The following is a 13242-nucleotide window of genomic DNA, read 5'->3' as shown; positions in this document are numbered from 1 at the left end:
TAAAAATAAAAATAAAGAACAACATATATCATTGTGTTAGGATAAATTCATATGCAACCTATTATGTTATCCTAAACCTGACAACTAATGTAAAGTGTAATATAATCATCTATTTACTTTAATGAATTTAAATAGATTTATTAATACTTCCACTGCAAAACTTGTAAAGAGAAAAAAATTCAGGCTAGAAATGCACTGAAAAATTGTATTACCTGTTTTATGCCCCAAGGAATACTTAGTATAGATGTTCCCATCATGGTATTCCAAATCATAAAACTGAAAACAGAGAGTAATAGCAGTAGAAATATAGAGTTTGACTTGTCAAACATTTAATTAAGACAAAAATTAAAATAATCAGTACTTTTTTATGTACAGATAGTTTAAGTTATGTTCCAGAAAATAATTTTACTCACATGGTTACTAAGCTGGTATTTTTACCATATCCTTCACTGTAACTTTTAAGTTTATAAGCAGAACCCAATGGACTATACACATAGCACTCATCTGGAGCTGGAACTACATGATCTGGGGCAATCTGACAAAAAACAGAAAGAGAAATGTTTGAACTAGTAAATGTGCAGAACAGGATATTTTCTACACATCAGAGTACCTGGCCCTAGACACATTTCTAAATATCATGAGCAAATAAACAGTATCCACCCCTGATTTATGAATATAAAAATTCTTTTTCAAATGTAGAAAATCTAAAGAAGCAGTTTAATTAAAAACTATAAACAATAAACTGTTCATTTGAAATGAGACTGAACTCCTAGAATATGCAACTGTCAAAATATTTTTTCCTTGTTTTTTATGAGAAAGGAGGAAGACCCAGCAAAGACTGGGTTAAGGAATTCTAGATGGAGGAGACTTGGGCCTAAGTGAGGGGAATTTTAAGACTCAAGTAGTCACTGAAATCCTATGTGATGGTGGTTTTAGCAAAGAGGCAGATAGGGAACCCAAACTATAAAAAATTGAGGAGTCACCAAGAAGGCACTAGCGGTTACCAAAGGGGAGGGGTAGGAGAGGGTAGATGGGGAGAGAGGGAGAAGGGGATTGAGGGGCATTATGATTAGTACATGGTAATGGGGGGGGGGTCATGGGGAAGACTGTGCAGCACAGAGAAGACAAGTAGTGACTCTGTGGCATCTTACCACACTGATGGACAGTGACTGCAATGGGGTGTGGGGAGGACTTGATAATATGGTGAATGTAATTACCACCGTGAGAAGAGCGTCTCTGAGGTCTAAACTAGACCCGGAGATACTGGCTTACTTCTGCTCCCCAGAGGGCTTAGACAATTTTGTTATGGAAGTAAGACTTTACTGCAACTACTGATATAAAGGCCTAGGGGAGGAAAAAGTTAAAAAATGGAGAAAAAAGTCATCCCACCCAGAACATTTCAGAAATCCTTACTTTGGCTATACAAAAGGACATTTAACACTTTACATGGCTTAAAATAATATATCTGTGTTCAAGTGAGTAGCCCAATCCTTGCCCCTTGGTAAACATCTAAAGAATGTTGGTTCCCTTCTCCCTTTTTATTATTACCTATAACAAAATCATTTTTTTCTCCTAGGGTTATTTCCATTTTTATTCAAGCTTTCAAGTTTCTGAATACATCATATGTGGCATGGCACTTCTTATAAAGCAACTAAATTACTTACAATATATATTTTTGATCCTAAAATAACAATACACATTTCAGAAGATCAAGTCAAACTATGGCCTACGAGCCAAATCTGACCTACAACATGATTTTTTACATCCCCTCTGCTAAGAATGGTCTGTATTATTTTTTAATGATTATAAAAAAATTAAGTATATGAAACAGTATGTGGCTTACAAAGCCTAAAATATTTAGTATCTGCTCTTTAACCTTTGCTTTGGTCTATAAAAGGACATTGCTAAATTGGAAAATATTACATATGTATGTATGTATTTCAGTTTTCTACTCCTGTAGAAAACTAAAAACATTTTCCCCTTGCAGTTTCAAACTTAAAAACTGAACAGACTAACTAGAACCTGTTATTATTTATATTATCAATGACCTAAACTACTCCAAAAGTAGTTTCTCCTCCTCAGAGCTCTTAAGATTGGATATTAGCAGAATTTAATCCAGCAAGTCTCTCTGTATGCCAGGCTAAATAAGAATGAACTAGACTGAGATGCAGGACATGTATTAATTACTATCTTGACTTTCCATGATGCTGTCCTTGGAATCTGGCCAGCAAAGAGTTCAACCACTGGGAGTTGCCCTGGCTTAATGCTGTTCACTGTCCAACTTAACCTTAGACAATTTAGCAATGCTTTGCCCCTTACCAGGGCCTTGTCTGCAGGAGCGGAGAGCCGGCTGTAGTAATGAATCCTCTTGTTCATGGCCGAGGCGTGGTCACTAACTCTCTGAATGACATCATTCACATTAACGATGTTTGTGGGCTCTATATAGAAAGGCCTAGAGAAGGGAATACACACTTGACAAAGAATGTTCAGCCAGAAATTCTGGAAGTCAGCCACTGAAGAAAATAACTTCTTGTCCTCCATTAGAAATGGGATGTACCAACGCAAGGCATTTACTTCTCACTTTTGGTGGGAAAAGAAAATGTCACAAAAGAAGTATTATCCAATCCACAGAATAAAGCTTTTGTCTCATAATACCATTACTTTAAAAACGCTTCTTTAATGTGAAGGAATTTAGTGGTAGAAGAGACATAACAGAAAGAGCTTCAATCAGTTATTAAAAAGAAATATAGCAGCTGTCACTTTTCAACAATGAAACTTAGATACAGCTTTGAATATTCTTTCAAAGAGCTTTTGGCACTAAATCAGAGAAATTACAGATAAAAATGTTCCTCTACTAAGGAGTCTCTACTACTCCTTTATGGGCAAAAGTTATTTCCTATGAGAAACAGAATTCTTATTTCTTGGTTCATGAACTAAAGATTAGTAATCTCAACCATCTTCCTTGTGAAACTTATCTGAAGTATTATCAAATGGAACATCAAGACACGAGAGATATTTTGCCTCATTCTACTTTTCCTGAATTTCAGTAACATAACCTATTATGGTATTATTTATGTGTATGTTTCCTTCTCGTAATTACATCCCAATCAACTGCAGATTCTGCTTCTCAATCATTTCAGTCATTAACTCCTTTAGTTCCTTACTGAAACTCCTTGTATTTGCCTTATAAACTTCCAGCAATACACTATCCAAAATGGAAAGACGGGCAGAGCTGCATGGAAGGACTGCATTCCTCTGCTGATTCTCAGATCCTCTGAAGTCACAAACGACACTATGCCCCAAACTGTATATAATTTATTTCAGATTATGCACAGATCCAAATAATGAAGAGGGGAAAAAAAAACACCCAGGACATTTATCATTGGTTCCACATAACTCCCTCTACACTTACAGTTCTGAAAGAAACTTAGAAGTCTAAATCAAAGTATGGTAATCATTTCTGGAGACAGTTAATCTAATCTTGTGGGAAGAACCTGAAAAACCAAGTGATTGTACTTTTAATTTCTGCTCCTGCACCAACTAACTCAGTGATGTTAAAGTATATATAGTATAGACGTTGAATTTAGTCTTGTATCTAGTAAACATAATCTTTTAATTTTTCTCTTATGTATTCTCCACTATAGCACCTAAGTATGGTGGGTACTTTCTAGCTCAATCCAATAAATGTCTAAGTAGAGCACTGACTAGAGCAAATATTTGAATACAGAAATCAACATGACATACTATATACACACTGAGCCCATAATTGCTAACTCAACTAAGTGGTATCAATAAATCTCAAGGGGACACAATGAAAATGAGAATCAAGAGGTTGAATAAACTATCTCTCCTTGTAAAGTTGGTGGTCTGAGATAACTGCCAATCCTTTGAAAACATTATGGTACTCTATATAACTTACACAACTACTGTGACACTCAGTAGTACTAATAAACAACTTAAAAATATTTGTGTCTGGGAGACAGTTTAATCATACTTGGGGTCGGACTCTACAGGGCATTCATTCCCTTCTTGTTTTGCAAGAATGATAGCCCATAAAACTCAAGAAGGAACTACAGCTTTCATGACTATACAGAGCAGAGATTGAGGCTATTTGGATTACTAAAAGAGACTAGTATGATATTGATAGAAAGGGATGTACATGTTCTACTTGCAGCTCTTTGCTCTGAAAATTCAATGGTAATAATATCAACAACTAAGTTGGTTTGAAGGCCTGCCGAAAAGCAGTCCAGGAAGTGCTACATTTCTTGGCTCCTGGCCTCTTACAGAAGTGTTAACTGTACCAGTTTAGTTGGCTTGGGTACTCTGAGAGCAGAAAGATTCTGAAGGTTTTTCTTTTCCAACAGTTTTCATCGAGATGCTGAGTGCCTGTTCAAACACATATTTTGGAATCTTTTCAAAACAGATTCTCTTTAAAAATATGCAACTCAGCATATTTTAACTGAATTATTAGAAACATATGCTTAAAGTTTCATCTGGAGAGAGTAAAAAATATAAATTATATTTCTAAACTGAACTTTAGTTGGATCTCAAAACACTTTAAATATTAATGTTACTCAGAGACAATACTCAGAATAATTCAAAATACTTTTCAGCTTTAGCTTTTTCTTTTGAACAGTTTCAATGTGACTTCCCATTTGAAATGTAGCTCAACTGTGCCATGCTGAAAATAAGTTATGACATTTCATGTAGAAAAAGTTATATTTGTCTCCCCTTATACATATTTATCTTCATGCTACAGAAAACAATGCTTTTAACATTCAGCAAAATTCTAAAACTATTTTAAGATATGACTCAACCCCCATATTTTTATTTAATACACTTATAAACAGCGAAACCTTATTTCTACCTAACACCTTTTTAGGTTCCACTCCTTAAATTCCTTAAAAATTTTTGGCTTTTAAATCTGTATCCACCCTTCTACGGACCAGTTGTACTTCTCTGAAGTTTAATAACAATTCCATGCCTCTTAGGAAGGTTTGTACTCATATGAAGACCTTTGACTTGAAGTTGTCCCTTTCTTTGCACCTTTATGAAAGCTAAAGGACTAAAACACCTGACAGATTGGGGTAGTTTGTCAAAAAATAAATAGGGACTCAAGTATCAAGAAAATCTCATGCAGACTGACGAAAATTAGGCTTGGGGTGGATTGATGATTGTGCATTGAGCATTGACTCCCCTATACAGAATTTTATTGTTGTTAACAACCATTTGATCAATAAATATGAGATATGCCCTCACAAAAAAAAAAAGAAAAGAAAATCTCATGCAAAAAAACATTCAAAATAAACCCACTGTACTTGTTTTTACTAGTTTGGTAAAACACTGTATGTCTGCCGGACTGCTTTTCAATAGACAGAAAAGAATTTAATCAAGCCATTATACCTAGAAATTTCTTGCTGCTACGAGAAAAATATTGGTAACCTCTAGATTCCTGACCTGTTTCTCACTTCCTTGGGTGCCAATATAACATCCTCTTTCACAAAACTCCTGCTGCTCTTTATTCCAACTTTCTTCACTGTCTCCAAAGGTTGAGCCTCCATAAGGCTCTTCTATTATAGCTAGTTAATTTATATTTGTTCTCAAATTTATTAAATATCATGTAAATGCCCATTGAGTATAAGCATTGTGCTAAACATTAAACAATGAAAAGGATATAGAAACTCAAAGAGCATAATCTACTGGAGGAGACAGGTAAGCAAGCAATTCCAATCCAGAGAGAAAAACAGAAAACAAGAGTGCTTGTGAGCAACAATGAGAGGAGAAGAGAGTGCACAGCTGTGTGATGCATGTGTGTGCAGTTCTGTGGGATCCCACAGAATGGGAAGCTAAGCCATGTCTGACAGACCAGTAAGGAAGTTATAGCTGAGGTGAATCCTAAAAGATAGAGTTAGTCAGGTATCAGGGAAAGGATAAAAGAAATAGCATTCACCAAATGGAAAAGCACATAGAAAGAACCAGGAGAGAGAATATGATGTATGTTTAAAACCTATAAGCATTAGGAAGAGAAGTGGTAAGAGAGGAGGTAAATCTGGACCAGTGCATGGAGGACCTCACATGCCAACAAGGGACATAGTCCTATAGGGAAGAACCTACCCTTTCAGTCTCCTATGCTGATTCACTCTATACCCTGCAACATGAAACACCAGAACTTAATTCAGACATTTATCTTCTCTATTTACACACAGTCTCTTGGTGGACTAATCTATTCACACAAATTTAAATATTATGTACATGCTGACGGCACTCAAACTATTATCTCCAGCCTGAACACGATTCACATATCAAACTGCTCTAGGCCACACATTGCTCCCCACCTGTCTCTTGGACTTCACTACTCTACTAGTAATACTAGCCTTCCTACCATTCCAGAAATACTACTAGCACACTCCTACTCCAGGACTTTTGTTACTAACTTCAGGCAAAAACAAAGGCTCTGAAGGTCATTCCCCGAAACGTCTGCATGGCTTGCTTATTTTCCTTCAAGTCTTTCCTCAAATGCCCCTTTCTCACTGAGGTATTTGACTACCCTTGTCAGCCTCTCTAAAATCTCAACCCCTCTTCTCTACTCTTGTCATTTCACCTTCTCTTATTTACATTTTTCTCCTTAGCATTTAAACTATATAACACAATACTTTTTATTTATTGTTGGTCACTTCCAGGCAATATAAGCTCTATGAGAGCAGGGATTTTTGTCAGTTTGGTCACTACTATACTTCCAGGGCCTAGAGTAGTATCTGGTATATTGTAGGAGCTCAACAAAATATGGTGAAAAATACAGTGTACTGCTTTAAGAAAAGTTTATTTCGAGATAATTTTAGACTCACAAAGAAGTTGGACAAACAGTACAGAGTTCTCACATACACTTCACTCAGGTTCCCCAATGACTGACACCTTATACAACAATAGTAAATCATCAAAACTTGTATGACTTTAATAGTCAGGAAAAAAGATAATAAAAAGTCATGGGTATAATTCAACATTTCTGTGGGTATAAAATTTTTTAAATAAAAACTTGGGGGAGAAATGATGGAGTAATCAAAGTATTAAATGCTATATAAAATGAGAAGAAACAACCTGTATGAAAATCAGTGTAGTGTAGAATCCTCAAGCCAAACAAAGGCTGTTTTCAGAAGTAGAGAATGACAGTGTCAGGTGCTACTGCTGAGTCAGATGGGATGAGGACTGAGCAATGAAGTAAGCACTGGTGATTCTGATGTGAGCAGCTTCAGTGACACGGAAAGGGCAAAAGCCTATCTGAACTGGGTTCAAGAGAAAAACTGGGTATGGTAACTGCTATAAATAATTCTTACAAGGAGTTTTCTGTAAAAAGGAATGAGAAATAGAATGGTAGCTGAAGGGGTAACTGTACATACTTTAGAAAGTATAAAGAGCATAAATATATATACAAAGCACCTATTATTACACAACCAGGAATCACTAATAACATTTTGCCAACCTCATTCTCTTGCAAAAAACGTAAGATACCATTATATGTTCACCAGAATGGCTAAAATTTAAATATCTGACAATAACAAGCACTAATAGGAGGCAGAGCAGTGGAAACTACACACTACAGGAGAAATGTAGATCAGAATAACCCCTGTGGAAAATAGTTTGGCGCTATCTAGTTAAGCTGAATATATACATACACTACTACCAAGCAAGACCACTCCTAGGCATATATATCCTAGAAAAGTTCTTGCACATGTGTGCCAAGAGATTCATACAATAATATCTATAGGAGTATGAAGACCTGCACTCTTGAAACATTACAAATGCTCAAAAACAGAATAGATAAACTGCAGATACTCACAGATTACTAGAAACCACTGACATTAAAGAACTAGTTATACTCAACTTAGGTGAAAATTACGATGTTGAACAAAAATCACAAAACAATAGACCATCATCCCATTTACAAAGAAGTATAAAAACAGGTAAAACTGAATTCAGTATTTAGAGATACAACGATTTGTTTAAAGGTAAGGAAATGATTACACAAATGTTAGGAGTGGTTGCTCTGGGGAGGAAGCAGAACGTGTTTAGTGAAGGACATTTGGGAAACTTCTCAGGTGTTAGTAGTTCTTGCTTGACCTTGGTGCTGGCTGGGTGGGTATTGGCTTTAAAATTATTTTTTAAATTATACATATGTATTATGCACTCTTCTGTACATTTGATACAGCATGTAATTAAAAAAATTTTTTTAACTGGATCTTAATACATTCTTTCAAAATTTAGTAATGAGATCAAGAGGAATCAAACTTTTTTGGTACCATATGGAAATTTGCTGGTTATATCGTGGCAAAATACCTTAAACATTTGACAAACTTAAATATGTTACCTGCTTTCCTTTTACAAAAAGACAACTGTTCCAAATTTGTTGACCTCTTCTATGATGACATATAGCTGTCAACAGTATGCTGCATAGGTACACACCAGGTATTAAAAACCAAAATGTTCCTACACACTTAATCTCTCTCTCTTCAAGGCAAAGATGATAATTTAGCAATGAATGAGGTGTTGCTGTTTAAAAAACTCACATTACACAGAGAATATTCTGATAATGGATATTTTAAAATGTTTCCACTGTTACATTATTTACTGTTGAAAATAATATCTGTCAGCAGCAGAAACTCATTATCTGCAATCATATATACATGGATTCAAATTTTTCTAACCTTTAAAAACTTCCAAGGAATGTACATGGTCTTTGAATCCGTTATTAAACATAAAAGTCTAAGTAATAATGAAGCAAATGACAACACTAGTATCTTGGTATTTACCCCATGTAATATAAGTATTAACATCAGTATTTGCATTAATGTTTAAAAGTTAATGAAATTAAACATTCAACATATTTCACACATAGGCATTTGCAAACATTATAAAGTATCATATAAAACATTAATTTATAAAAACATTAAAAAGTTATAATTCTAATGTAAATTATTAGATCTGACTGACCGTTATCTCATGCTTTTTGCCCCTTGGCATCCTTTAGCCCAGAGTACCTTCCAAACTGACATCTCTGGTATTGGTTCAGAAAGAATTCAGGACCATCCTTAGGTATTTAGTGCCCCTCCAATGGCACTTTCAGACCAGCTAGGCAGCAACTATACTCTGGCCAGAAGCTAGTGGGTTGTAGCAGTTTTGATTTCTTGCCCAGTGAACATGGGAAGGATGGTTTTGTTAACTCCGCCCCCATCCCACTACCCCCAAAGCAGAGACACTAGTTACCTTATGAAAACATTTTCTAAATCAATGCTTTTTTTCTCCTTCTCCTGGGTGTGTGTGTGTGTGTGTGTGTTTGGGAGTGAATGCTGGAAATGAGTGGCAAAGGAGCTAGGAGGATGTCAGGAATGATGGGGAGAAGATATTGGGGGATAAATTGGAATGAGAACCAGGAAAGGTGAACAAAGCTACTGGTTGTTTCCAAATTAACAGCATTAAACCAACAAAAACAGTAGTATTTTGGACTTCAAAAATAGGATCCGATCCTATTTTTGCAATCACTAAATATAGGAACTGAATGATATCAAGGAGGCTGAAAATTTACCAGGCAAATTTCAACAAAAACTTCCACATAGTTGTTGAATAAGACTGAAATGAACTTCAAATCACTTTGAATGACCAGTAAACTGTTACAGAATTTAAAAAATAACAAAGCATATTCAATTGTTATTGATAACATAAAGTGATGTTTTAACGTAAAATAAGAAAATTTAGAGTTATCTGAGTCAAGTAATTTCATCTTATAATTTTAAGATTTTCTTTTTTAGAATGTTTGTAAGTAGATGTACATATATGTAATTTGCAAAAGAATACACATACATAAATATAAGCAGCTCCAAATTTTTTAGATTGTGATTATTTTTAAGTGATAAGGTGGTATGATGAAAAAAGTATATGTTAATAAACACCTTGCTAAGGGTTATGGATTCTGTATTTTAGAATTTTAAGCTGTTACTTAGAATGTAAGTAAACATCTTTCTCAACAACATATGGACAAAGCAGTTAACCTGAAAAATTAATTCTCAGGCTCATATATCTTAATTAAATACAGATTCTGCTAAGAATGGATTTCAAAATTCTTCAATGCAATTCATGTTTCAAATTTTCATTTAAAAAAATCCATAAACTGTTTTAATTCTACTGTCCTAAAAACAATCTCTTCTTTTATGGCTACAAAGTGATCAGTAACAGAAATGTAAGCTTTTTCTGGCTTGTTTTATTTTCAGCATCAGCCCTGTAATGAGGCTAAAAGAATTATATAAACACTAGAAACATTTCAACCAAGTTAAGGTGCTAGCAGCTTCTGTAAGTAAATACCAACAGAACAGTTCTTCAGTTGTTCTCTAAGTCAATATAAAAGCATAACACCACCATCACCATTCCATCCTATCTGCTATCTAGAAAAATCAGTCCCAAATGGGGCATGGTAAGTGGCTTCGATAAAAGGAAGATTAGGAATGTAGGAAAAATTCCCAAGAGGGCACAGTTCTCCAAATAGCTCCTCCTTTTATCCACTTTTTGAGGATGCCAGAACAAACCAAGAATTGTTTCACTTAAGTGAAATAAATTAAGAGTATTATCAACATAGCATTTTGAAAGAAAGAGCCTGTCTTAATTATAAATAAAGGGTAGGCTTCAGCCTGCAATGTCATGTCAATTATTACTCTTCCTTACACGTATCTACGAAAAGAATTTCTGGAAAAGAAATAAAATACCTCATTTCAGAACCTAGCTATTCCTCATTTTTAAAAAAAACAGTGGAGAAGAATAAAAATGTCAGGTTAGCATTTTAACTAAAATTTCCTTTCCTTAAAAACTGTGCAAGTAATAAAAAAGGTAAAGAATTCAGTAAGATTTAGTGAGGGGAATCTTACTTTTAACATATACATGGGATTCATTAAGTGAATACTAAAATTGTTTTGTCATCTTTATTCAGTTATCTGGAAATTGAAAACACGCACACACAAAGCTACTGTTTAAACAGACAACCAAGGAAGAAGAGGCTCTTTCTTATTCCTCTTCCATAACTCAAGAAAGGGGTATTACCCACAAAGCCTTAGACATCTTCATCTTGGCTCTCAAGAAAGGCAGGTGGGTTGAGTGCTGCTTTGCCACTGGAAAGACATTAGCAACAAATGATCTACACCAACTGGTCATTCAGGTGACAACCCGGATGGCAAACACTGTGGGAGCCTGGCCAGAACCTGTTGTTGGTTGTATGGCACGTTACTCAGTACACCAGTCCCACAGTAACAGGACAGATGGATAAAGACAAGATTCCAATGTGCAGTCTGCTCTGCAACTAGCTCCTATCAACTAGCTTTTATATATAGGAATATTTCACAAGCAAAATGTAAGAAATATTTTAGAAAAAAAGAAAATAATGCTAATGCTAGGAAAGGGATTTTGAAATAGGAACTTTCACACATTTCTAGTAGGATGTAAGGTGGCACAACCTTTCTAGAAAACAGTTTGGATGTATGTATCAAGAGCATTATGTGCCCATGTCATTTATTCTAATAATTATACTTTTGAGGCTCTTAGAAGGATATAAAAATATGGCATAAATATGGCATGTAGAGAAAGCTGTTAATCAGCATTACTTAAAAGTTATAATTGTAAACAGCTTAAAACATTATTAAAATATACATTTAAGTAATATTTTGTTTAAAATGTTTAGAAAGAATTCTTAATGTTGAAAAATCCTAATACAGGGGTTTTTTGGGACATAAAAAAAGCTCTCCTGAAATGTGGTATCCACATATAAATCAAGTATAAAAATCAAATGAGTATTCATATTTGAACTGACTGTTTATAGTTCATAATACATGAGCAAAACCAAAAGTTTCTGTGATGACTGACCTTGTATTGTTCACCATGTAACTTATTCACTATGTAAGAATTTGTTTTCCATGTAAGAACTTGTTTGTTATGCTTCAGAAGATTGGAGACTGATGAAAATTAGGCTTGGGGTGGATTAATGATTGTGCATTAAGCATTGACTCCCCTATACAGAATTTTATTGTTGTTAACAACCATTTGATCAATAAATATGAGAGATGCCCTCACACACACAAAAAAAGTACACACTTCCAATTGTAAAATAAATAAGTAACCGGGATGTAATGTATAGCATAAGGAATATAGTCAAAATATTGTAACAACTTGGTATGGTGATAGCTGGTACCTAGAATTATCATGTATATAAATGTTGAATAACTGTGTTGTACACCTGAAACTAATGTAATATAATACTGTGTGTCAACTACCCTTCAATAAAAAATAATTATCTACAAAAAAATAAAAAAAAGCTCTCCTAAGTAGACAAAAAGATAATTTGTATCATCCTGTGTAAGCACAGGTGATTTAAATGAAGTTTGTAAGAAAATGGGGTTTTCATTTGTATATATTTTTATCTCAAATTATATGTACATTAATAACTTTCTTCACATTATAAAAATATCACATTGTCTATACTGAATATAGAAGTGATAAAAAATAAAAACCATCTATTAGAAACAATCAGTTAACATTTCAGTGTATTTCCAAATGAGTGCAGACCCACATACATGCATGCAGGCATGCATACACACATACAATTAGTTTCCATTGCTTTTGAACTCTACATAAAGTGGAATTATACTTTCTATCTACCTTATTTTGCTAACATTATCTTTGTGAGATTCATCCACATTCTTGTGTGTAGCTATAGTTTGTTCATTTTTCATAACTGTGATATTTCATTACATGAAAATATAGTTGAATCTTGAACAAGGTGGAGGTTTGAGGTGCCAATACCTGTTATATACAAAATCTGTGTATAACTTTTGACTCCTCAAAGCCTTAACTGCCAATAGCCTAGTGAAAGTCTTACCCATAACACAAATAGTTGATTAACACATATTCTGTGTGTGTATGTGTGTACATATATATATATATATATATATATATATATATATATATATATATATATATATATATATATATATAGTCTATGCTATATTTTTAAAACAAAGCAAGCTAAAGAAAATGTTTTCCTAAATTGTCGGAAATCTCCCAATTTTTTTCCAATATATTTATTGAAAAAATTCCACATATAAGTGGACCTGTACAGCTCAAACCCATGTTATTCAAGGGTCAACTGTATGACAATTGATTTAATAATTTCTGTTGATGGATTTTTTCCAGCTTGGAGTTTTACAAAAAAAG

The 13242-nt window shown here is 34.2% G+C and overlaps 1 protein-coding gene across 12 annotated transcripts in view; it reads right to left on the bottom strand.

Moving 5' to 3' along the window:
- SLC38A9 (solute carrier family 38 member 9) overlaps positions 1–13242 on the bottom strand; it is an 86342-nt gene that overhangs the window by 49265 nt on the left and 23835 nt on the right. For 5 of the 12 annotated variants that reach the window (XR_005027717.2, XM_036900323.2, XM_057495162.1 and 2 more), the window contains 3 exons: positions 2320–2452; positions 414–535; positions 213–276 (listed from right to left, as the gene is read on the bottom strand). Coding sequence is in view for 11 of the 12 variants with exons in the window: in XM_036900323.2 (XP_036756218.2) it covers positions 213–276; positions 414–535; positions 2320–2452 (319 nt within the window). In the remaining variant the exon portion in view is untranslated. Of the gene's footprint in view, positions 1–212; positions 277–413; positions 536–2319; positions 2581–4301; positions 4387–13242 lie in introns of those variants that run through there. The other 7 variants (XM_036900337.2, XM_036900332.2, XM_057495148.1 and 4 more) reach the window with 5 other exon arrangements.

This window comes from Manis pentadactyla, chromosome 2, assembly GCF_030020395.1.
Source record: "Manis pentadactyla isolate mManPen7 chromosome 2, mManPen7.hap1, whole genome shotgun sequence".
Classification (NCBI taxonomy): Eukaryota; Metazoa; Chordata; class Mammalia; order Pholidota; family Manidae; genus Manis; species Manis pentadactyla.
The sequence above is the reverse complement of the archived record's forward strand: the minus strand, read 5'-3'. Positions and strand labels throughout refer to the sequence as shown.